This window comes from Plectropomus leopardus, chromosome 17 (assembly GCF_008729295.1).
Source record: "Plectropomus leopardus isolate mb chromosome 17, YSFRI_Pleo_2.0, whole genome shotgun sequence".
Taxonomy (NCBI): domain Eukaryota; kingdom Metazoa; phylum Chordata; class Actinopteri; order Perciformes; family Serranidae; genus Plectropomus; species Plectropomus leopardus.
This window is the reverse complement of record NC_056479.1, coordinates 6,286,745-6,314,249: the sequence shown is the minus strand read 5'-3', so window position 1 is coordinate 6,314,249 and position 27,505 is coordinate 6,286,745. Positions and strand designations below refer to the sequence as shown.

At 38.5% G+C, this 27,505-nt stretch overlaps 1 protein-coding gene across 1 annotated transcript in view; it reads left to right on the top strand.

Annotated features, from left to right (window-relative positions):
• The window catches only part of grin2ca (glutamate receptor, ionotropic, N-methyl D-aspartate 2Ca), an 85,057-nt gene that overhangs the window by 32,884 nt on the left and 24,668 nt on the right, over positions 1-27,505 (top strand). The window contains exons 3-5 of the mRNA XM_042505857.1: positions 11,847-12,448; positions 17,115-17,229; positions 24,713-24,924. Of these exons, the coding sequence (XP_042361791.1) occupies positions 11,847-12,448; positions 17,115-17,229; positions 24,713-24,924 (929 nt within the window). The remainder of the gene's footprint in view (positions 1-11,846; positions 12,449-17,114; positions 17,230-24,712; positions 24,925-27,505) is intronic.

Genomic DNA, 27,505 nt, shown 5'->3' with positions numbered 1-27,505 from the left:
TTTCTTTTGAAAAATACATATTATACTTTTCTTTTGTGCGTATTTTCAGTTGTTTCTTTTTGTTATTTACTTATTCATTTATTTTGAAATCTAATATTTTTGGCTTAAAGTCATTTATTTGTCACTAAAGTTACTTTTTATAACTTTCACTGCTAACTTGCACATTTTTGGGCCATCTTTTAAGTTGCCTTATTATGTCATATTAAAGGACAGAGGCTTATTATAAAAGCTTTAAGAGAAAAGATATTTTAGGTAATATTAATTACAAGATCTATTCAAGCTCTAGCAGCATTGGGCAAGGGAGAATTATGATGTTCTCATGATGTGTTAAAATGTAATATTGTTAAATGTGGTTTTTGCCGAGAAACTCAAACAAATAAACTTTTTGAAGGACAAATTTGTTGATGCTTTCACACCATTATAAAAATAGACATTAGAGAGGGAATTATGAAATATTATATATAGTGAAAAAAACTTTTGAAGTACTTCTTTTTTTGGGTGAAAGGTGGTTATTTAAAAGGTTGCTTTATAAATTTGTATGCATAAATTTAATCTCATTCAAAGGTAGCGTAATGGAGGATCAAATGACTTTGAAACAGCTCAGTTTTTTTTTTCATACTGATGATGTCCTTATGTAACGCTGACTACGTTAATTTCATTACAGTATGGAAGGAAAAGAGTTTTTCAACAAAAATACACCCAGTTATGTCTTTTTTTAGAAGTAATCATACACTCAATCTGTAACTTCTTAATTCCAGTACAAACAGCGCAAAATCATCTTTTACTCTCATTATGCATTTAGTTCAATACCCTGGCCCAAAATTCAAAGCATCCTTTGAACAATTCATTGTGCTGTGTGACAGCTTGCATCCTCCGAGCCACAGTGCTGTTAAATGGACAAAATGTAAGTCAGACAAGAGCAAAACCCTGATTGTCTTTGCAGGAACACAAGCCCGAGGCTTCTCTCAAAACTAGAGCAGTTCCTTTTATTTCTCTGTCTGCCTTCAATATGTCCTGAACTCGCTTGTCTCTTCCTCCACCTCTCACTGCATTTTAAAACCACTGGCACAGTTACAATGTAACCCGTCTAGACTGAGGCAGAGCAATTGTCGAACAGTAATACAAAGCAGCCAGAGGGGAGCAGTGAGTCAGTAGCCTACATATGCAGTGTAACTTAAACTTTATACCACTCAGATGTCAGGCTGGCTGATGTGGTACAGAATATTTCGACAAGAGAGATTATTTATCAGCAAGTATAGTGTAAAGGAACAACCAATATTTTTGTGTGGTGTCAAGATAAAGAATTTGAGGAACTCCTTGCCTTTAATAAGTGCTATAAGTACTGAAATATGATCAAAACAAAGTTTTTTAATGCTTTAGATGCTGTGAATGGATAACGTAAGAAAACAAATAACATATGCTTATATATTAGCAACCTCAGACCCATCAGCTATCATTTGATGACAATAAGGCTTGTGGGGCCAAGGGCAGATATTTCAGGCTGATCTGATTAAACCAGCAGCTATTCAGACCAAGACTTCCTTTTTTAAGCACCTGTCATTTCAGATCAGCTCAAAAACAAATAAAAAATAAAAAAAATAGTAATAATAATAATAATAATAATAATAAATAATAATAATAATAATATAATGACTTTATTTATATATTACCTTAAAAAACAGAGTTTTTAAGAGGTAATAATCTGCATATTATAGTGGATTAATTTAAAAAAAGCTAATATAAAGCTAACTTGTCGTCAGACAATAGCTGATGGATTCCGAGATTGCACTTCAGCCGATACGTTTTGCCTGCCCATTACATCACGCCTTTTGTTGTTTACTTTCTACAATAAAAAGAGCAACTAAAATTACACAGAGCATTTTGCTCACTAATCTCCAACTCTGTTTCTGTGTAGTACTGACGTTTAATGGTGGAGCTCCAGATGCCCAAAGATTAAGATGTTTGCTTTCATTTTTGAATCTCAATAACATCAGGAGAATCTCAACTAGATCTCAACATTGATTGGATTTCACAACACAGCGTCAACGACAGTTGAAAAATGTTAACTCACAAGAATACACGATTAAAGCATAATTTCACATCTTCCTGTCATTTGCGTTGCCCGTTCATGTCTACATATGTATTTTGTATGTAAATCTTGCTGCACAGTGTGTCTGGTTTAAACAAACCTTAACTCTAACATTTTATCAATGTTAAGAGAAAACATACTGTGAATCTCAGATGTTTAATTTCAGCATAATGAGTTATTCTTTTTTTTTGCTGTTACATACTTATAGAGTACTGATTATAAGAATCCAACAACTAAATCTAAAAATACGCTTCAAAAAGATTATCTTATCTACAGAGAAAATAGTGAAAAATTGTTACTATATAATATATGTATATAATATATATATATATATATATATATACATTACTATATACTATAATATATGTATGTATAATATGTAAATATATAATAGGAAAAAGAGGTCATGTAATGTTTGTAATGATAATCAACTGGGACATGAGCATCACCATTTGTTTACAAAAAATGATAAAAATAAAGTGATAAAAATGCAATGATATATGGGCCAAAATACTATCTTTATTGTCCATCTACGATTATTTTGTAATTACAGTTGGAGCAGACAAACATTTTTTGTTCTTATTTCTGTTCATTCCCTTGTGTCAAATGCAGACAGAACTCCCATGCTCTTTGTGTATCGTTTCAGTCCATCTCCACACCATCTATACAGTGTCATTATGTTGTTTTTTTGTAAGTGGAAAATGGCCAGGGACTTGTGTGCCTGTTCCTGGTTGCCGTTCAGGATCTATGTGACGTCAGCAGCACAGGAAGGCGACGCCAAGGCATTTCCTGCTGTGTGGCGGAGGCAGACATATGTCGCAGCAAAGAGCTGTGGCCAGAAGTCACTCTTTATAGAAGGACAGAGATAGAGAGATGGAGATGGCTGCAGTTCAGTCACATGACCAGGGGAACCATACACCACTCTGTGTTCCATATCCTCAGCACTAATTTCACTCACTGCCACGACACATTTACCGCAATACATCACTTCTCCGTGGCTTCAGCCCCTTTGAGCCAAGTGACTTCAGTCTCTTGTTTCCTTTAGATTTTTGGATGCACTCCAAGCCTATCAATAGGCATCCCTCACCTGAGTCATTCAAATAACCTTCAGCTACCCGGTGCGAGTTGTAGAGCAGGTAAATACTGCTGTTTGTTTGTTGGTCCTAGGTTCTGAAAAGACATGTTGGTTTCAGTGACATACAAACAGCTGTGGTTTGGAGATAATCACTGCTTTACACTTTCATCTAACGCCAACTCACAGCAGTTTCAAAGCATCTATAAACTAATCTTCTGGCTCCAAAGCACCCATCCAAGTGGAGACTGCAAGATCTGAACACAACACACTTGACAAAATATTAAAGGGTTAAAAGTTGACTGTGTAGAGTAACGCAGAGTTTTTGCATCCATGTTGGTAAACAGATATGAGTTCTTCTGTATATTTTACCCTTGTGAATGTAATCTCAGCCTTGAGAAGCTAAGCTTTCCACTCAATGCCTGTAATCTTCTTTGGGACTGTAGACTATTACTGTGAGCTTCTGTGGACAACACTGTGGAAGTACAGCTTACTGAGTCAATAGAGTCATGGTTGATACCATTTATTTCCACCCACATCATAATCTAACATATATTATTCGTAGTGTTGGGCAATACGATCATATAAAGTGTATTGTGAGATGAAAGAGATTTGTCAATCAGCAGAGATTTTACTGTTTCTGTATTTTCTTTGATTTACAGCAATTTTGGATTTAGAGGATTTCTATCTTACTGTGTTGAAGTATCTTAAATTTTCAGTATCTATTGTGATATAAAAATAGAATTTCTTTAATCTATTTCTCCCAACCCTAAACAAACAAATCACCTTTCAGGGTACAGTGGTGGCCCACCACAAAAAATGCCATGAAAACATCTGTTGTCACAAAGAGATTTTCTATTTTTGGAGCTGGAGCAATCATTAGTAGCATTATTGAAATATACATATATATACACTCGATTTATAAGTCCAATACACTCTCAGAGCACAGAACATATTCTGGGGACAGACGGTGCAGCAAAAAGTAGAGTATTGAAAAGTGAAACTTAACTGTTCATTCTGCTGGATCTTAAAGTTCACTTTCACTCACAAACAGCTGCTCCTCTCATCTATCAATCTGTCAGCTCTGAACAGATCGTCATAAAAATATTCCACCGCACAAGTCACAAACTGCTGTCAAGGAAAAAAAGAACTCACGGAAAGCTTTACCTGCGCTACTTCAACAGACCCGTGATAACATCAGAATTTACAGAGGGGATACAGAATGAAACAAAGGGATAAACATGCATTTTAAAAGAAAAGAGAAAAAAAAAAAGTTATTGCGTCGTAATTCAGTAAATTATATCATTGTACTGTAATCGACCTTTAAAACCAGGAAAAGACGAAAAGAATCAAAATCTATCATGATCTCTATTCTTTTATCACAATCACAATAGAATATAAATATATTGCCTAGCCCTACTTTGACTTAGCACTCAAATATAATGTGCATCATTTTTTTCTAATGGCCAACTGTAATGAATAAAAAGCCAAATCAGATCGAACAACATTTAGCTGAAATAGCACGGATGTATCCCAAGAATGGACAAGTTACTTTAAAACACACACACACACACACACACACACACACACACACACACACACACACAAAAATACATTATTTTCATGTCAATGGCAAAAAGACAGAATTGTTGGAGAGAGACGAGGGAAGAAGTGGGATGCAGCCAGGAAAAGGTTATGATCTTGACTGGAATATGGTTAAACAAAATTTATCCATTAGATGTAGTAGGATAACACATCACACAAATTGTTCACTCCAAGCCTTCTGCAGTCTTTAGTCTGCGTTTGGCTCCTAGAAAGGTACTGGTGGGGAATTCATATTACATTCTGTGTAACCGACTGTGACTGTTTCATTTCATTCCCTACAACCATATGCCTTGGACAGTACTGCACATGCTCTGCACACTGACAGGGCGGTCGTGACTTTAGGCTTTGAGCTGCAGCTGAGCCTGTGGTAATGCCCCAGGCTCATTTGGACTGCGCTATCAGTCTGCTTGCTGCTAATTGAGCTGTTGAGATTGTAGTTTGCAAGGGGCTTTACTCTGACAGACCCTTGGGCTACTATGTACAAAGCATACAGAAACGTGTGTGCATACACACCTGCACATGCACGCTCTGACACCTTAGCACCTGTCAGGGGACAAACTGATTGTGAACCGTTGCAGATGCAGGAAGAGGCAGCAGCACGTACAGGAATAAGGCAATAATTCTGACAGATTTGCTGTGGGACAGTGAGGGAAGGGAGAAAATGAGTAGATTTATACGATCTTCTAAAGCTCCTCCGTGACTAACCTGCATAAGATCCCTGCACCCAGTCTGGATGTGTGCAGCCAGCTGGCCTTCACTGCAGTCCAATCCATCTTAGTCCATAGCATGTCCTTTACACTGAACGGAAACCAATTCCTAGTATAGACGCTGATAACCACATTTCATTTATGTGAATGTTACAGTAACATATGAGACCAGGTGTTTTAAAGAAAAGATATGAGCTTTGGCTTTTAATTTAATCAAGTAAAAGTGAGTAGTTGCCAAGTTATTTGATATTATAACCATTGGCACAGTTACAGTGTAATAATATTAGGAGTGGGGAAAAAAATAATACAGCATAGTTACGAGTTATATTTATGTGGCAATATTGTATCATCACATGAACGGCAAGTATTTTTTAAATATTATATAAAGTACTATTTTTAAAAATACAGATCAAACTTTTTGTAGACTACTAAAATATTATAATCAAGTGCTTTTTTAGTCCACTTGATATATTTTGCAGGAATAAAAAATATTGAAGTGGGATGAACAGTTGCAGTTGAAAAAAGGTAATAAATTGCAAAATATCGATATATATTTCATCCCAATACTTAGCATATTGCAAGGCATATAAAATCCTTAAAATATTGTATTGTGTCTTAAGTATCGTGACAATATCCTGTTGTGGGGGACTCTGTTGAGTCCCACCCCTAAATTATATCAGTTTTAGGCTTGCACAGTATCGCAATACAATGGTATAGCAGGGTATTTAGAAATTCTGAAGTTATGTTTTCCAATACCGTCATAAATACAGGCACTTCTCTTTTTATTAAGCTCACTGTATGTAGTGCACAGCACGCACCACCAGAGCTCAGTCTAGTGGAACAGACAGCTGAGCTGAAAGACACTGCAAGACGTAGTGGTGCAGGGAGAAGGTACAGGACTGTAAACAGCTGGCAGCCAGCAGGCAGAGAGAGACTGTGGGGAATAATTGCATGTTTTTTCATCTAACTTGGTGAAGTAAGGATTTATTTCCACGAAACCAGAGCTGGTGATTGTTGGAAGAGAGGACTTAATAACTAAATTAAGTGCCAAAGTAATCAAGATGGTTTGGATGAGTTTTACTTGTTTCTATCAAGTTTGAAGATTAATTAAGCCTTGTCAGCCTTCCCTGACTGAGAGACAATTGAATACCAAGGTGTACAGTTGGAAGGAAAATAGGAGTGAGAGTATTACTTTTGTTAACAGTTTGTGGGTTTGTATTGTATATACAGTGCCTATCATAAGTATTCACCCCCTTTGATGTTTTACCCTTTTATTGCTTTCATAAATCAATCATGGTCAATAAAATTTGGCTTTCTTAACACAAAAATTTATTGGAAAAAACTCTTTAATGTCAAAGTGAAAACAGATTTCTATAAAGTAATGTTAATGAAAGAAAATTATATAAATAAAAATAATTGTTTGCATAATTATTCACCCCCTTTTTAATTTAATGGTCTAATTCAATAGAGGTCCATCAAATTGTTGCCAATAGTCTCACAATTAGTGAAATGAAGATCACCTGAGTGGTGTGGGTGTGTTTCAAGTGATTGAGTTGTAAAACACCTGTGTCTGAAGGGTCCAGAGAGTGGTTGATCAGTATTCCTGGCTACCATTACACCATGAAGACAGAAGAACACTCTAAGCAACTCAGGGAAAGGGTTATTGAGAAGTACAATTCAGGGGATGGTTACAAAAAAATTTCCAAGGCACTGAACATCCCCCGGAGTTCAGTGAAATCAATTATCAAGAAATGGAAGGAATATGGCACTTGTGTGAATCTGCCTAGATCAGGCCGCCCTCGTAAACTGAGTGACCGTGCAAGTAGGAGACTAGTGAGAGAAGCCACCAAGACCCTTACAACTACTCTGAAGGAGTTACAAGCTTCAGCTGCTGAGATGGGAGAGACTGTGCATGTAGCAACTGCTGCCCGGGTTCTTCACCGGTCAAAGCTTTATGGGAGAGTGGCAATGAGAAAGCCACTGTTGAAGAAAAGTCATATTAGATCTCGACTAGAGTTTGCCAAAAAGCACGTGGAAGACTCCATGGTCAAGTGGAGGAAGATTCTTTGGTCTGATGAGACCAAAATTGAGCTTTTTGGCCATCAGACAAGACGTCATGTTTGGCGGAAACCAAACACTGCACATCACCAAAAACACCCCATCCCCACTGTGAAGCATGGTGGTGGCAGCATCATACTGTGGGGATGTTTCTCAGCAACTGGACCTGGAAGGCTTGTAAAGATAGAGGGCAGAATGAATGCTGCAAAATACACTGAAATCCTGGGGGACAATCTTTTTCAGTCTGCAAGAGAACTATGACTTGGGAGAAGATTTATTTTCCAGCAAGACAATGATCCAAAACATACTGCAAAAGCTACACAGGAATGGTTAAAAAAGAACCAGGTAAATGTTCTGGAGTGGCCGAGTCAAAGCCCAGACCTCAATCCTATAGAGAATTTGTGGCTGGACTTGAAAAGGGCTGTTCATGCCCGATACCCGCGCAACCTGACAGAGCTTGAGCAGTTTTGCAAAGAAGAATGGAGCAAAATTGCAGTGGGCAGATGTGCAAGACTGATTGAGACCTATCCACACAGACTCACTGCTGTGATTGCAGCCAAAGGTGCATCTACTAAATACTGACTTGAAGGGGGTGAATAATTATGCAAACAATTATTTTCATTTATATAATTTTCTTTCATTAGCATTACTTTATAGAAATCTGTTTTCATTGTCATTTCATTGTTAAAAAAGCTAAATTTTATTGACCATGATTGATTTATGAAAGCAATAAAAGGGTAAAACATCAAAGGGGGTGAATACTTATGATAGGCACTGTATGTTGGTCTTGATAGCTGAAAGTAATTAGCTCATTCACTGCACACGGAGGTGACCGTCATATACCGTACAACCCTGTGAAATTTCAGGAAAGTATTAAATATTACATACCAACCAAACCTAAGTATTTCTTAGCAGCATTTATGATGTTGTAGGTCCAGGTACAATTAAAATATTGCGGGTTACTTTTTTCTCTTTATAAATAAATGCCAAGTCAAAAACTATGCATGAAAAACCTCTACAGATGCAACTCACCATTTAGTGATGTAAGAAGACAAGTGTGAGAAAACAAGGGCACCGAGAAGTGAAACAAGCCAACAGAAAAAGAAAATATTTTCAGGAGCGTGAGCACGGTACAGTCAGAGGCACAAAGTCAGTGGATTTAACCGTGACGTCTGAAATCGTAAGATGCTCATACATCACACAAGCGCTGAACTTCCTTCAAGGACAGAAGGAAGACAGACTGAATAAGATCACAGGCCTGTTTGCAGTCTCAGGATACCTGACCCCCTCCAATCCTCGCTCCGAGGGCACCATGCTCAGGGTGGAGTGGTTTTCCCCAGAGGGGGAGAGGGTCAGGAGGGGGCCACCTACCTATCAGCCTGATGGAGGAAGAGAAAGAGCTTTTACGACAAGATCTCACCAGAATCAGAACACATATTTCTACTTTAGAAAGATCAGAGGCAACCTATATTCGCTGATGGGTTTTTATTTTTTACGTCCCCTAAAAGAATAATAAACCCCATTAACACTATAACATATCCTCACTCACACTAATGTCATGCTACGACAAATGATCCACGATTTAATGATGATGTTTGTTTTGCAGAGCAATGTGGCACAGTAGAGATGAGGCAGTAATTGGAATCTGAAAAAGAATCGATAATCTCTGTTGAAACGAATGGCTCTGCATGTAGAGTTGCATCAATCCGTCACTGTCACATTAATTGTGCTACCTTGGTATAATTACTGAGAAAAGAATAGATCATGGTTGAGATGACTGCTGGCCTCGTTAATATTAACACTTATAGTTCTACATTCTATAAATCTACTTTTGCTTATGTGTTTCTCTTATTAAACAGTGAGATACCCATGAGCAAAAGTTAGTAAGTCTCCTGCTATTGTAAGTGTCTTATAATTGCAGTTACCTAAAAACTATTCACATTTACAGCTGCAGATTGCTGCACTTTTGTTGTTGATTTTGGCATGAATTTGCAGATGGCATACAAACTTTTGCTGATGGCTGATTAAAATTAACATCTTCACTTTTTGCTAACTTGACATTAAAGAGAACACCTTTGAATAATCCAGCATACCCTTTATGAGAGAAAGCATCATTGTTTAATAAAAAAAAAAAATATTTATAACAATAAAAGTTTCAACAGAACCTCTTCAGGCTGTAGCTTTTTATTTGAGCAGGAAGAACAACTGTTTCTTCATGTTAGTGCTTGAAGAAATTATATCTTTGTGACAAGGGGAATTCAGCACTTTTCCCACCAAATGACACAGTAGTAGAAAATGCTCTGTACAGTGCACAGACCGGGTTTTCTCGTCTTTTTGTTTCAGTGGTGATTCATTGATTTTAAAATGTTACAGAATCTCTCTGGCACCTCTGGCTGGTGTTCATTTCGTCAACAAAAACTGTGATCAGTCGGCTCTTTTTCCATGACTAAGACAGGACGATGAGGAGACAGCACCGACATCTTGATACATCAACTGCAACATACAATATTGCTAATGAAAAAAAGACTTCACTAAGATGTAGTATAAAAACTACAGAGAGCAAAGTATTACAAACCATTTAATTTTTGTTGCAGCAGTTCTGTTTCTTGTGTTGCACACGCCACATCACTACTACAATAAAAAGCAGTCAGGATGACTCAGAGTAATTTACTGAAGTTAAATTTAACCATGATAGTTCACTTACACCAGACACTTTCTGCAAAGCTGCATTGGTAACTATTCAAATTGTAAAATGATTAAACTATTGAATTTTACAAAACTAGATTGCCTGAAATGTTCAGTATCTCAATATGACTTAAATGTTAACAGTTATTGACTAAAACTATACTAAAATAGTAAAAGATAACGCCAAAATGCCAAGGGGGTTATTCAACTTAAAACACCGGATGTAGTTGATTAAATATGATGAACTAACACTGATTATTGACACAGGACTAAAATTGGAACTATATAGAACTATAAGTGCCACCTAACTGTTGTATGTCTCTGCCAACCAGTCATGTCCCAGTTAACATTCATGTCTGTCCTAACTGATATGTAGCCATATAAAATGCTTCAAATATGGACATTGCTGCGAAGAAGCTACAAATTCTAAAACATGGATGCTTCACACACTTCTTTCCCTCTGCAGCACAGTCTATACAGTCAGCAGTTTCAAGTTAAACCCCCAAGATTATTTTCATTGATTCAGTATCTGACCAAATGTCTGCCCTTCTCTTTCTGAGCTGTGATGTTGAATAATGGCCAGAAAAGTGTTTTTGCAGAACATTATGATGTCACAGTGACGCAGACCTTTGACACCTTGAATAGAAAATGTCCTCACTTCTTTTATCGTATTGGATATTTAATCTGAATTTTCTCATAATTAGCATTTACATTTTTGAGTTATGGCCAGAAACTTGTTTTGTGAGGTCACAGTGACCTTTGAGCATCAAAATCTAGTAAATCACTTCATTTTATAGTCCAAGTGGATGTTTGTGAAAAATTGGAATAAATTCCCTCAAAGCGTTAGTGATATAACGCGTTCACAAGAATGGGATGGAGTGGTGTTGACCTTTGACCTTGAATACCAAAATCTAATCAGTTCATACTACAGTCCAGGTAGACCTTTGCGCTAAATTTGAGGAAAATCCCTCAAGGTGTTCCTGAGATTGTGGTGTTCACGAGAATGGGACGGACAAACGCCAAACGACAAACACTTTACCCGAAAATGTTGTTTAAAAAGACTAGAGAACACTGTTTTAAGTATCAGACCACAAGATGCTATAAAGTACTCTGACCTCCTCTCTACTCCTTTAATAATACAGTTAAAAGAACAAGCATCCTCATTCCTCTCTCAAGGTCATGCATTTGCAGAAAAGACAGATGAAACGCAGAGCCGGCATTGGCCACAGTGATAGTGCCATCCCTCTGAATTTGCAAGTATGGATGACGGCCAGTGTTTGCACGGCAAAAGTAAGACATGTGAGTTTAAGTGATGAATGGGTCTCCAGCTCCTGGAAGAGCAAAATAAAGCAGAACCACTTAACTCCTGTCAGAGCTGTACTACAGACCCTACTGGTTGGGCATCTCACTTCTCTATGTGTAATTTGTCTGAGTACAAATTCTGTGTGTGTGCACCCTCACAGGTAGAAAGAGAGTCCCTGCAGAAATGGCACTGCACATTATACAAATTAAATTACTGTGTTAATTTTGCTTGTTAGTCAGGAGAAAATTGCATGCAGTGGGTTAACTAACCATAAAGGACTTCATGCATTTTCCATCTACTCATGGTGATGTCTTCCTCTTCCTCCAGGGTGAGGGCTCCAACTTCCTCCAGCTTGGCTCCTCCATCGAGCAGCAGATCAACGGCATGTTCAAGGTGATGGAGGAGTACAACTGGGACAGCTTTGTGGTCATAACCAGCCTGTACCCGGGCTACGAAACCTACGTGGATTACATTAAGTCCTTCACAGACACCAGCTACTTCATGTGGGAGGTGCAGGACGTGCTGACTTTCGACATGTCCGCCGACAGCATGAACGACATCCGGGCGCGAAGGCTGTTGCAGCAGATTGACGCCCAGGTTCTGTTGGTCTACTGCTCCCATGAAGAGGCTCAGTACCTGTTCACCATGGCAACCGAGGCCGGACTGGTGGGGCCGGGCTACATCTGGATTATCCCCAGCCTGGCAGTGGGGAACCCGGACATCCCCCCACCTGACAGCTTCCCTGTGGGGCTCATCAGCATCATCACAGACCGGTGGAGGATGAGCCTGAGGAAGAGGGTGCGGGATGGGGTGGCCATTGTGGTGAAAGGTGTGCAGAGCTTTCGGAAACAGAGGGGCTTCGTTCCTGAGGGCCACAGTGACTGTCATAACCCCGTCAAGCCATCTGCTTCTAACGACACTCTGTTCAGGTAGGCTTTATTTACACAGCGGGGTTTTTAACACATTCATTTAGTTGTGTCAGCTCGCCATGGTTGGTTGGATGGAGCAGCTAAATTCTAAATTCTAGTCCAGCATCCATTTCTGATAATAACCCATGCATAGGCACACACTGCAGCATAGTGCATGTTAAAAGAAGAAAAAAAGAGCTAGTAGCCAGTGCTTGTTCTCTTGGAAAAGAGTGAACTTGCATTAAGAGAAATGGCCACCGGGGCCATTTGAAGACAGGGTTCATACATGATGAAAGTGAGTTACAGAGTGGAGGGTCTTCCCTCGGAGACAACTTGCCGTTAATGTTGCTAATGGTGAACATGAGATATAAACCCCTGTAGCTTTAGACTATCTTGTGTGTACTTTATTGTGTCTCGTTTGTTGGGTTTAAACATAAACTAGACACTAAGGATAATACTTTCATTTTATATTGAACCCCTGAGTACAATGAAATGCGCTCAATGTGACCAATCCTTACTGCAACAGTGCATGATGAGCCCAATCCCAAAAAAAAGAGGACAATCTTCAGCACTCACAGCACCTCATACCTAAACAATAACATAGGTCATGGTCATTGCCTTCCAAAATGATGGCTCTGACAAGATATTCACACAAGTGCTTTCTGATCCGTCACTCCCATTTTTAGGTTAAGATTAAGGTTTGGTGATATCATTGTCTATACTGTCCAACGGTAGAAATGTGTGCGACATTTTTCAGCTTCTACTCCAGGAGTTTATGGGGACAGGCTATGTAGCAAATCAAGGCTGGATTCTTGTTTGATCCTACAATCCTGTGGTCTCAACATGAATGAGGAAAGTGAAGTTAAAAATGTAGAAATCTTGATCACTTGAAATGATTTTTCTCAGGAACTTTTTGTTTTGGCTTTTATATGTTGTGCCTTAAATCATAATAAACATTAATCATGAAAAAATATATATACAGCTATATTGATTTAAAATTACATATACCGTCAGAGAGGATTTTGGCTATAACATCCACCCATATTTTGGTTAAAAGTCACTTGGTTTATATTGAGGACAGTTTGTGGTCAAGGATAAAATAAATCAATGCTGACTGTTAGATTCTCTGTGTCTGACACTTTTCATGCCCAACTGTTCGCCTCAGCCTCCTTTGTAGAGGCATACTTCTCTGCTTCTCAGAGAGGACAGACAGCACTTGTGCAGGCAGAAAAGGTCACTTGTCAGGGGAATGCAATCATAGACCGTTTTAAGTGTTTGAACACAAAAAAATTGCTGATGCTACTCCTGTTGTTGCTTTTACTGTCTCATTTGAGATGAGTAGCTTAGTATTTGCATAACATTGTTTACGGAAAACAGTAAAATGTAGTCTGTTAGTCAAGGGATCACACTGGGAATAATTACTGTCTTTAATTTCTGATATATCATATTGATACACCAGTACATCTGTGGGACATGGAAAAAAAGAGGTCAAAAATTGTTTATTTATTCATAACTTCCCATCTGCCTGGTGTTGTGAAGCACATTTTATGGCGACTGTCACTTCCCCAAACTGTGTCCTCTGCCCCACTGCCATCTATCTCCTCATGTCCTCAGCACTGAGCGCTCAACTATATCTCTTGGAGATTGCGAGGTAATTTAATCGGTGGGGTGGGGAGTTGGTGACAATGAATAAGGGCGTGGCTTGTCTTCATTTAAATCATGCCCAAAAGAGCAATCTGACGCCATCTGTGCCACGGAACATGGAGCAAATCCTATTTTGTTAGAAAAATGTTTTAATCAGCAAAGGGAAGAGCCAGGAAAAAAAGACTGCTCCAGCATCAGTGTTGGCTCGTACAAACCAAGGTCATTCAGGGAGACCGGGAGTGTGTTTGTGTCTAAATGTGTGTTGTTGTAGATGGTCACCAAGGGGCTGCAAACGGGACACAAGCATCATCAGACACTTCTCTTGCATTATGAAACATCACTTTCTCCCTCTGATGTCAGAAGTAATTTTTCTTTTGGAGTCTTCAGAGCCTTGGGGGAGACAACTTTTCCTTTTGTAAACCCAAACCGTCCATGAAAAAGTGGAAATGGCGAACATTATCTCAGGCTTTGATACTGTACAACCCCTCCTTTTAGACTTTCTAAACCCGGCAGGCACGATTTGAGCGGCAACGGCTTTCGTCAGTAACGTGAAGGTCGGTGAGATAGAACAAAGCACTTTCCATTAACTTTATAGTCAGTCATTTCTTCTCTTTCCAGCCAGATCAAACATTAACATCCCCCACGGTTCTCAGATTTGTCCTCACTTGATTGGAGCTTTTTTTTTTTCAAACAAGCTTTTGATAATGAGTCAGCTCACCTGTTAATGGGATTATTGCAGATTACCAGATTAAATAGGCTTTTCGCACAGACAGAGCTGAAGGCGATTCTTCTCCCAGCAGGCTTTCATCACCTCAGCTGGAGTGACGAACGAGGTGAGAGAGCAGCGCCGCAGGTCTAATATAACAGGATGTGAGTGATGGCACAATGGAATCAAAGGAGATGGCTGCTTTCTTCACAGCGCTCAAGCTGTCAGGACACTGCACGTCTCTATTGTGTCAACACAGACATGTTTTTTTCTGTTTAATGGCAGAGCATGTGTGACACAACAGTTTTAATGGTTTCACGATCCCTAAGGCAACATGCATAATTTTCCCACAACTGGGGAGAAACATTCACAATAATTTGCAGGATATCTACTGTATATACACAGCACATACAATATGAAAAACAATTAACAGAGAAGAAGAAACAATAAATAACAATTTAACTAAGTAAGACTTAAGATTTTTTCAGACTAGGGTAGCAAACTGTGTTTTTAAAGGTACCAACAAAATTATGTCGGTACTTTCTAATACCGATTCACATTAAATCCATCACCTGATTACAGCCTTTCAAAATATCTGGCATGTGTGCCCCCATATGTAAGAATTTGGGTGCATAACTTTTCATAGAACAGCCGAATACTCACTCATACAAAAGCAGACGGACAAAGACAGAAGATCAGCCGTGTCATTAGAGCAAAGGAGCAGAATTACACTTTGGTCTACTTTGTCGCCCTTGAAACCTGTTCAAAAATCAGTACAAAAGTAAAAAAGAAAAAAAAGAAAGGGACCATTGAGTAAATTTCAGGTACCTGAACCAGTACCAGTATTGTCTCAAATGTGAATGGTACCCAACCCAAACAAACACAAATAATTCATGCAAATAATTTGTGCGTCAACTGAAAACTGGATTCATCGATATCCATGAGCCTATCCCATACAGGTGAGCTATAAAGCGATTCCTAGACACATTGCAGTGCAGACATGGAAGAATCGACATCAACTGACAAATGTCATTAAATATTCTTTTTTAAAACAAAAAAGGCTGAACTCAACCATGAGGGCAGTGCAGCACCTGGACTGTCCACAACGTGTACACATTAGAGTCATTATGTAATTCTGCTTTTATTTCATTTCTAAATGATTACTTTTGCGAGGCTCACGTGAATATGTGGGGACACTAAGCTATCACCTAGAAACTAATGTTAACAGAGCAGAGCAGTTGTCATCTGTACCGTTAACCAACAAAAGAAGCTGACCAACACACTCTGTGGAATTAAACAACCTAAACTAAGGCCGCGGTGAAGACAATAACAATGCTCAGTCTGTTTCACCTCAGAAACTCTGCGCCTGGCCCACTCAGTGTCTTGGTTTCCTCCTCAGGATAGAGGCAGCTCTCCTCTGCAGGAGACGTTAATGACAACATAGCGAAGAACTCTGCTTCCCCTTCAATTTGATATTCAAACAGGAAACTGTTAAGTGCTTTCAAATTCATTAACTCATTAACTCATCATCAATGCTGTAAACTTTTTAAAATACCAAGGTTGTGATGTGCTGACCATTTATGTTAAATGCCAGTTATGTTGTATTCCAGTGTAATAAGGACACCAGTGACTGGCTTGGCACACAGTAGACCCACTGGGGCAAGAGACTAAAAACAGTTTCCCCTTTTTAGGCAACAAACAGTTATGATCAAATTGAATTATGTTTATCAAATGTATAATTCAACAGTGTTGGAAATTAACTTTTTCATCAACCAGCCAAAGTGTCTGATGGATTCTAAATTCTACCAGCCACTTGTATTCTTTACCAGCCGCCATCCTGACATTGCACTTTGTAACTAATGTTTGTTTAGCTTTTGTTGGGTCTTGCTTTGAAAATAAACAACCAATACAGGTTTTCTCATTCCAAATGATTAATTTAATATTCATTTACTATCATTTTTCCACTTCTACGTCTCTCCTTGTCTCTACACAAAAAAAACATACACAAAACACAAACACCCAAACAGCTCTGCACCTCATTTTAGGTCAAAACATTCACACACACTGCAGTCCCTCTTCCCTCCTCTTGCTTCAAAATCCTTCCTTATCAAAATCTGACAAGGAGTCCAACAATGTTAGTGTTTCCTTCTGAACCAGGTGCTAACAGCTGGATGGCAGGAATTGGATGTCAGTCAATGCATGTAATGCGTAACCCAGTTCTGCCTGCAAATTTGTGTTGGTACACCAACCTTAAAATTCTAAAGTGATAAAATGATGTAATTTTTTTAAGTTTAAGTGACTGATGAGCTTTTTCTGTGGGTGCTTTTTCCTCTGCAGGCACATGTTGAATGTAACCTGGGAACACAATGACTTCTCCTTCAACAGTAACGGTTACCTGGTGAATCCAGCCATGATAATTATCACTTTGGACAGAGAGAGACAATGGGACAAGGTGAGCTTTTCACAATATAATGACTCATATTTCACGTCAGAGAATGTTTTTGTGTACCCACAAAATGTATTTTTGTGCTACAGAATGTGTTACTTGTAGAATGAGAAAATAGAAGAGTTGCTCTGCAGTTCTGTTGTGTCTCACGCTGACGTCTCCCTCTGCATGCTAAAGGCAGAGTGATTTCATACATCGCTGCTCTCTTTGTAAAGACTAGTTAGAAGAGTCAAAGCTTCAATGATACCAATGAACTACTTAATGAAGGATCATTTCCTAATCCCACACACAGCGCTACATTTCACATACACCTTTCTCACTTACTCCTACACCTCCATCTCTTCAGAGAGATATTAAGAGAAAACCCACGCACACACTTTTTTTCTGGTGACTCTCTTGCAAAGTGTCACCTCATTGACTTGTTTGGAGATCGAAACATTAATTTAACCACAGGGGGTGCATGTTATGTGGACACGACACTAGAGGGAGATCACTTCCTCCTCCAGGTGAATAAGAGGTGTTTAAACGTCACACCTGTAGTAAACAGCTGCAAGCATTTCAAACCTAATTATGCTATATTTATGCTGTTGGAGGCTATTTCCTATTAATTTCCAATATGTTATCAGGGTCTGAGCTAATGTGGGGCTATTTGGGTAAGAAAGCAGACAGGAACCATTATATGTATGAGTAAATACAGCAGCTGGTCCAATGATATAGGTAGAATATTTGCAATAAAATAATCACTGGGCAGTCAATGTTATGCAGGTCCCTCAAAATGCTGTAAAATATGATTTTATGCAGAATCAGACAGACCAACACAACAGATTGTGATGTGATTGACATTTACACTTTCTTATAAGAAAACATCACTATTATTTAGAATGAGCAGTCATTGTTAAGGATACCGAACACAAGGTCACTAAAGCTATCATTTAGATGACTTTCCAAAATGGCAGAAAAGACAGTGGATCAGTTTTTGTCCTGTTTAAACATCATGTCACTCTCACTTCCAGTCAAAAAACATTCACTCTCTTCTCTGCCATTCCCAAACGTTGCTGTTTCAACAAAGCTGCTCACCCACTGTTGTTTTTGGATGACTTTGCAATGTGGCAGCTACCTGTGCTCTTCACTGAGGAGCATTGAGATCACTGAGCAGCTGCATTCATTCAGCGAGTCAACAAAAAACTGTCCACTGACAGAAGCTAAACAGTATTAATGAAATAATATACCTTTATCAAATAGTTAGCTGGCTAACAGCCTACACTACTTAATTGATTTTACTAGCAGAGAAATACTGTTATTGAAATGAAAGATGCTACTTATTAGTTCAACACATCAAGTAACTGCATTCACTTCTAAGAGTGCTGCAGAAGATATTAGTTTATAAATCAGGAGTTGCATATGTGATTTTGTAGATGCAATGCATTTGCTTGTTCAGTGGTCCTATGTATTGTACTATAACACTATAGGAACCCTCTAGCATCAGTTTTGGATGCTGCAAGATCGCTGTGTCCCTTACCTCTCCTTACATGCACACTGTCTTTTAAAAATAAACCTCTGTGTTCAAAGGAAATATAAAGTTGCCACTTGTTACAGTCTCTTCTCTAAATAAACTGCAATCAGCATTAGTTTTAGTTGCTTTTAAAATGCTTAGCTAATCCAAAAATTAAATCATTGCAGCTCTAACCAGATTGAATTTTGAACTTTTGGGATTTGGGGGCGGTGTTGGACTTTAACACAAGTGCGTTACTCTTTCCTGGTCTATCAGTCTTATTCATTTCATATGTATCAGAGGAAAAACATGACATTTGCCTGCCAACAATTCTGCACTGTACTTGTGGATGCACTGCATGAAATAGCATAATTGCATGGCTTCTGCTACAATGGAGACAATCTTAAATACATCAGTCAGCTAGTAAATGCAAGAACAGGTTGTGGGTAACAAAGACTGATCACCTTCAAATTGAAGCTTTCCTTTTTCTTTTCTTTTGTATTCCTGATGAGCTGTTTATCTAACACAGACAAAAGCAGCTGTCTTTCACTTTTCTTTGGGACTTCAGTCCTACTGTTGGATGCTCATGTTGAAGAGCATTGTTCTCCTCTGCAACATTACCAGTTGATTAGGGAGGTTTTTAACCATGTTAAAAAAATTTGTCCTCTGAGCTATCAAAGACAAACACAAAAGTTGGCCCTGGAAACACTGCAGACGTGTAAAGAAGCACCAGACTGTAAAAGACTTCAAGGGGGGGGGGGGGGGGGGGGGGGGGGGGGTCATGTAAATTAAAGATTACATGACCCCCCTAAAATTTGGGGTATACGGTATATGACAATAGAACACGTGTTCAGTAAAGTAGTATTCTCACACCTATTTTTCTTATTAAATTGAAAAATACAACTGTGCACCTTGTGATTTCCACTTTTTCTTAGTCACAGAAGAACTCATCATAAAACACATTACATTCAGACTAGAGAGATACTAAAAAAACTAAAAAAAACAAACCAAATTGTTTGTGTTACTCTTGTTAGTGCTCTAGTTAGTCCACTCTAGTTAGTCCACTGTTCCAATAATTACCAGCCCCGCACTGGCCAAAATAAATCCTTAATTCACCAAGTCAGATGTAAAAATGTGCCATTATTTCCCCACGGTCTCTTTCTGCTGGCCACCGGCTGTTTACAGTCCTGTATCTTCTCCCTTTACCATTATGTGTCTTGGTGTCTTTTAGCCCAGCTGCATGTTCCACCAGTAGAGACTGGAGACTGAGTTCTTGTGGCATGTGCTATCACCTACATACAATGAGTTTGATAAAAAAAAAAAAAAAAAAAGGAGCACTTATATTTATTATGGTGTTGAAAAACATTACTTCAGGATTTCTAGATATCCTGATATACTGTAATAACGTTTCACCCAAGTCTTGTAACCAAACAGTTTGGTCATGTTTTATCAGAAAAAATGAGTTTGAACTTAAGGCCAAAGTTGAAGGTAAACAAGTCCTCTCATTCACCTCTAGACTCCAAGACTTCCACCGTGCTGACCTTTGAATAAACCTTTTGTGGGAGGGAAAAATATTTTTCTCACTCCCTCAGAGCACAACATTGTGCTCATTTCAGAAAAAAAAAACCTTAGTGTGAGGCGATACTTTTTTTGTGCTTCACTTTCTGTTGCCTCTGGCATCTTTTTTTTCTGAGAGCTGAAAATCAATTCCATCTTTTGATTGCCTTTTTGCCAGTCTTCTTATTGTATTCATTTGCAGGACAGCCTCAGTTACATTCATACATTACCTATGTATAACCAGCTTCAGCTTGACACTGTGTAGACCAATAGCTTGCATTACACTCCTCACCTTTTGTATTTATTAAACTTAAATCACTCCAACACTCTTATCAAATGCAGCTGCTGTAATTTGCTACTTCCCAGGAGTCATTGTTCAACTGGTTCACTGACTCCTTCCCAGATCTAAAAGTCAAGGTAACTTGGGAAGATGGAGGGAGAGCATGACAAAAGAGAGTAACGACAGAGAGGAGAAGCCCAGGAGGAGGACTGGAAGTGTTCTTGTCATTGCTGTTATCTGGCAGGGTGATATACGGGACTGAAAAGCTGCCGTTTTCTGGCTGTATATCTGTGACAAGCACAAACCCTGAAATTACAGTCTCGCTGGCTGGTTTGTAAACCAAATAAAAAATCGAATTGAAGTATTTTCCCAATGGATTTTTTTATAATATACCAACTATGCTACTGGATTGACAGTCATTGTGTATTTCATTTTCCAAACAGGTAATCTGAATAATCTCTACAATAATGTTTTCCTCTCCTTGTCGTGACATCACTGCGTAAAACTAAAGTTTTTTTAGTGTTATCTGAGATGAATGAACAATGAAGATCTTCACGGTCTGAGCAGCCACAGGGACATGATGCCTTTCATGTCAGAATACTTTACTGAAATCTGAAATTCTGATTTACTTGACTGAAAGCCCATGAGTGGAGCAATACATAAACAGCAGGACTAATCAATAGGACTGGCAGGAGAAAGGAATAACTGTAGAGTCCAGAGAGAATTGGTATATTTGCACCATTTCCCACCTCTTTTCATTTTTTTTTCATTTCATTTTACCAGGCTGTGCTGACTGGTGTGATCAGACAGGATTGTCCCCCTTCTTGCATAAACAGCAGAGATTATGAAGGAGGAAAAACATTTTGTTCAGACTGTTTAGCCCTCTAGGAAGTTAATGACATTTACAGCTGCAGAGTCGAGTGTTTGTGTAAAAAAATACTCTACCTCGCTATCAGAAGTTAATTGTAAAAAGTGCAATTAATCCAACTACAGCAAATAAGACAAAGTTGAGGAAACCACTCTCCTCACCTTTTATCCCGCTGTGTCACATCCACCCCCAAATGGTAAACAGTGCAGATTAAGTGTCCTGTCAAACCTATAGATTTTTTATGGGAATGACTGAGCTGATACAGGGTTACTGAAAAAGGGAAAAATATATATTCTACAGTTAATATTTATTGTATCCCCAGTAACAGAAAAGAAGGTATATTGGACCTTTTAAGACTACAGAGTCCATGTAGTACATTAAAAGGATAGGTTGGATCTTTTAAAGTGCGGTTGTATGAGTTACTTATCGTTAGTCAATGTATTACATACAGTAGAGGTGGGCAGTATGCCCCCAGTTTGGAGACGCACAGAAGCTTACATAATGCTGTGGACAGAGGCAGAAGCAAAATATATTTTAGCCACCTAAAAAAAAAACAATAATACAATAACAGTTTAAGTGTGGGACAGGGAATTTAAGTTGTTTTATAGCTCTCTTTAGAACCAGACTCAGTTAAGAAAATTTGTTATTTAACATTTGTAAACACAGGAGCTGCTGGTCGACTGCTAATTTGTTCATATTTTGTGTGACTCCTGTGTTGCGCCAGCTAAAACTAACATTTATTTCAATAGAGTCTGGTGGCTTTGCAAGTACAGTAGATGGCGAAATGAAGCCATCTGACTCCCTACCAGAACCGACTGTCGGACAGACAGGTAAAGCTGTCATAATATAATTATTATAGGGTACACTTAAATTAAAATTGATTTTCTTTTTTGTAATGGGACTTTTTTTATTATTATAATTATTTTACATTAACTCTGCATGCTTCCCCTAAATGGGGGCTTGCTGACCAACATCCACTGTATATGATACACTGACTATAAAGTACCTTATACAACCCCACTTCAAAAGATCCGAAATATCCCTTTAAGTCACTTTTGTATCCAATACAGCTTTCTGACCTGTTTGGGTTGAGGTTGTATGAATGATGAATGGATACTGAGTTTCCACCACATTAATCTATTTGTGGTGGCCTACCACAATTAAAAAATCTGCTGCCACAAACAGGTTTTCTTCTTTTTAAGTTGGGCTGTTCATTAGGAGTGTTGTTAAATACATGTACTGTTTGGTTATTGATTGCACCACACTCGAGGAGTGCAGAGCACACTATCACCGAGTCGGTGCAGTAGAACGTCAGGCACGGTGAAAGTGAAACTTAAAAGTTCATTCTGCTGGGTCTAAAAGTTTGCATTCACTCACAGTAGCTGCTCCTATGTAGCTTCTCATTTATCAGTTTGGTCTGATCAGCTCTGAGCGGATCAACAGATCCAACCCATGAGCCACAAACTGCTCCTGAGGGAAAAAAAACCCAAAACAAATGTAGAGCTCCGATGGCACTGTGTTCACGGACTGTCTTAACATAGGGATTTCTCTATGTACAAAGCCAGGTCCATAAATAAAAAGTTTTCCCAATTTGCTGTAATGACTTTGACTCTGACCTGAACCCCATCCAACAGCCTTTGGGATGAACTGAAACGCAGAATCCAAGCCAGGTCATATCGCTCAGCACTCGTGTTGGACCTCAGTAATGCTCTCTTGACAGAATAAGAGAAAATCCCTGCAGCCTGGTTCCCAAAATCTTGTGGAAAGCCTTCCCAGAAGAGTAGAGGCTGTTATAGAAGCAGATTAATGCCCATGGTTTTATAACACATTCAACAATCACAGAAAGGTGTGATGACTGCTCTCGCATCAATGTCAGTGTTTTGAATACAAAATAATCAAAGTGTTCAACTTCCATGAGACTCAAAAAGTGACTTCCATTAATATTATATGGTCCTAAATTATGTGCAATAACGCAGGAAAAATAAATTTGAAAACTAAAAAAAATCCAACTAAAGAAGAAGTACAAAAACCGATCATACAAAACACTTTTTAGTATGCTATTGAGCAAATGAAGAGCTGCGGAGCTGGAGTTGAAAACTAATGCTGGTGTGTCTGGGAATGGAGACTTTAAAAATAAAAGTAAAAAAAGTATTAAAAAAACCCACCGCCTCCTCATATGTGTTTTATATTGATTAAAATGAATATTTAATTGAATTATTTAATTCATAGCTGATGATTTGATTAGTTTTTGGTAATTACTGCCTGGTAAATGGAAATCCCCACACATTTGTTTATAGTATAATTAATCATAGTAATACAATTTGGACATTTTCTAATTAAAAGGACAGACCAGACCAAAGCATGTGATAAAAACATTTAAACAATTGTGCAGTAAAGTGATACTAAAATTAATTTTAAAACCTCAGAACAGTGTGCTGTTTTGTTAATAAATCACCCAAATCATGAAAAACAGGAAGTTAGAAACAGGTTATGATTATTGTCTGCAACAGAAAGTCTGCAGGGTCAACCCTTGGAAAGATCATGTTTTCTGAGAAAAATGCTAGAAAAAAAAAACAACGGTAGCTGCCTTTTATTACTGTCGTGAATGCCTACAAATGTTAATATCTGTTTAGAATTTATTTGCTGAATTCTGGCAGCAGTTAATAGCCCCATGTGATTCAGCACAGAGTTAACAATCAGTGGGATGTGTTGGTATTTTGGGTAATTGGGGTCCAAAAACAACGACCTTCATTCGTTTATTTCCCAGCCTGATTTAAACAGTGAGAGTCAGAGGGGGCAAATTTGTGGAATGTGCTCCTAAACAGGTCATGGCTTCTTCAAATAAATGTTTAATTTCAGATCTTGATTATGTATTCAGCTTGCTTGAACACTCATTTCCCCACAACATCCAATTAAAATGAGCTAACTGGTAATATAGCAGAGAGTGGAATTGCTTTCGTTGCATTAGATGTGTAATTGCACTCTCTACATCCCCAGTGACCCAAAAATCAATTTCCTCTAAACTGTCGACAAACTAAAACCCTCCTCGCTGCACCAGGTCCACATGCACAAATCACAAGGACGTGCGATAACAACGTATACAGTTAGAGAATTGGGGACAAGCGTATTAAGATTGGAGGTTGAGATAGACCGTGTTATTCACTCTCATCCTCACTGCTTTCATCAGAGATGTATGAGAGGCAATATAGCAGTATGGTAACCATCTCGAGTTTGGTACAGAGATTTTTCTCTGGCTGATGTTGATTCACCTCTTCTCTCTCGACTCCTTCAGGTGGGGACCTACGAGATGGGGATACTGCAAATGAGATACCCCGTGTGGCCACGGTACGGTTCCTACCTGGAGCCAGTGTCGGACTACAGGCATCTGACAGTGGCCACCCTCGAAGAGAGGCCTTTTGTTATTGTGGAGGCAGTGGACCCTGTGACTGGTACATGTGTCAGCAACACTGTGCCCTGCCGACGACAGTCCAACAAGACGGAGGCGTAAGTGATACTGCTGCTCAACAACAGTCCCATTCCAACATAACAGACAAGAAGAGCTTACACAGGCTCAGAACTTAAAGGGCTGCCTCACTTAAAGTTAGGCATTGTATAATAGTTTCTTATCAAGTAAGGTGAATCCGCTTATTTTATTGGATTATTATGTATTCCCACTAAATGTGATTAGGTTAAGCTTACATTGAAAAACAAACAGCTGAAGTCTAGGTACTTAGATTATTTTTCACAAGATATCTACACAAAATACCAGATATCAGAACTTTCAGGGTATTGGACTTATATCATTTCTACACTTTTTAACCAATTAAAACATCTGCTGCTGCAAATAGATCTTCTCGCACTATTGAAAAATACATACCGTCTGGTTGTTTATTAGAACACACCCTTGGAGCGTAGAGTGTACTGTTGTCACAGACGGAGTAGCAGAACAGCAGGTACAGTGAAACAATGATGCTGACAATGACAATGACAGATAACTTCCTTTTTTTTTTCTTTTATCAGTGTGTGTGGCCCTTTGTTTCATTCATCATGAGCTATCCGTGTGTTTTTTCTTTATTTCCTCAACAGCAGTTTGTGCCTAGCATATAATTTTTTGATCAGATTATACTGATGCATGAGAGGAGCAGCTGCCGTGGACAGAGAAAAATTTAAGACTTACCAGATTGAACAATTAAATTTCACTTTCTCTGCGCCTGACTTTCTACTGCTCCATCTGTGCCCAGAGTACACTCTGTGCTCCAAGAGTGTGATGCAATCAATAACCAAATATTATATGTATTTAACAGTGCTCCTAATAAATGGTCCAGCTCCAAAAATAGAAAATCTGTTTTTGGCAGCAGCTGTGGCAGGCTGCCACAAATAAATGAATATGTGGGAAACCCTGCCTTGTGTTGTTGAACTATCAAAAAATACCATCACACACACAATTGTAGTATGAGACTAGTATTTGTTTCACCAGACACATATTATCCTTAGCTAACACCAGATTGCAGAGATTAACCAACTAAGCCCACTCATTTTGAATATTATCACTTGATTAAGTGGGCTTTAATAGAGATTATCAGCATGATAGATATGCATTTGGAGGGTCTTGCTCTACTTACTTGTATGTTCAGAATGCGTTATCAGCACAAGAAATGCCCAGTGGCATAAGAGCACTGTCATTAGGGTTTACTGTTGTTAGGCTTAGGCTAAAAGACTTCCTGGTGAGGTTTAGAAAACATTATAGTATGGCTTAAAATTATGTTAAGGAACTCATGATCAATGTGTCAGAGGATGCACCTTTTAATTTTAATTTTTATTTCTCCTTTTTATTTCTCCTGGGTCAAAGTCCTGTGTTTGACACATCCACCAATCTAAACACCCTCCCTCCACAGACAGTCTCACTCTTTATACAAACATTACGACAGCTGACTTTCTCTGACAAGTAAAAATAATAAAATCTGCCATTTCATATGCTGACAACAAGGGGTATAAATCACTAGGTTTAACACGATATGATATCAAACTGAGTAAAAAAATAAAGTAGAAAGTAAAGTATACCACAACAAAAGTTTGATTCAATTTAATTAAAGAGCATGTGACTGATATAAGCCAATGTCATATGATGATTTAAAACAATTTATTACAAAAGAAGCTGCTACTACTATCCCTTTTGCTTTTGTCCATTTTTAGATAAAAAAAAAAACAACAAAAATTCTGACTCGCCGCCATCTGCCTGACACTGTGGTGACAGTGACACAAGATTTCAAAATAAAGGCGTATCCTGAAGATGATGATATGGATCAAAGTTTTTTCTTTTTTTTGCATCACTGATATTTTATTGTTGATCACTGAATTGATACAATGGATTGTTACAACCCTCCTGATAACAGCATTTAGGACCCTTCTAACCCATAATAACTGCTAATCACAGACACTTAATCATGTGATAACATTCGAACTGGATGCTAACTTCCATGTGGCATTTTGTGCAGGTTACAGTTAAATAGCTACTTAGTTAATTGGTCATTTAAATTAGCTAAAGCAACAGTCAGCACTGGCAAAAGTGCTACTGCCTGAGTCTTTATCACACTGCTAATAAAAAGAGCACGAGAGGGGTACATTAAATAAAATATCTGTCCCTGGAGAGAAAGAAAATCCTAGAATTTCATCAGTCTTTAACAAGATTTGGATCAGCTATCGGAACTAAACCTGGCACTTGATCAAAGAAAATGCATGTCATGCAGAAATGTCTGTTCAGATTAACAAAACCTCTAAATTCTGCATGGTTTAGGAGGTAAACGAGTAGACGCTGTTTTAAGATTCCACCCACGCTTACTGGGACAGTATTAACAAATCATTGGCTGTTAGCAAACTGCATGTAGACCATCTTAAGTCAAAGAAACCATATGCAAACCCAATTTATATCACTGTACAGTCCCACATGCACTCTCACATGTTAACATGCCCATCTTAATTGATTTTGTATCTAGCTTGAGAGCACCATTAGGTATGAGATTAAGAGGCTCTTCCCCTGCCATTAGCCCAGGCATGACTTCTTATCACTCAATGAGGTGAGATACTC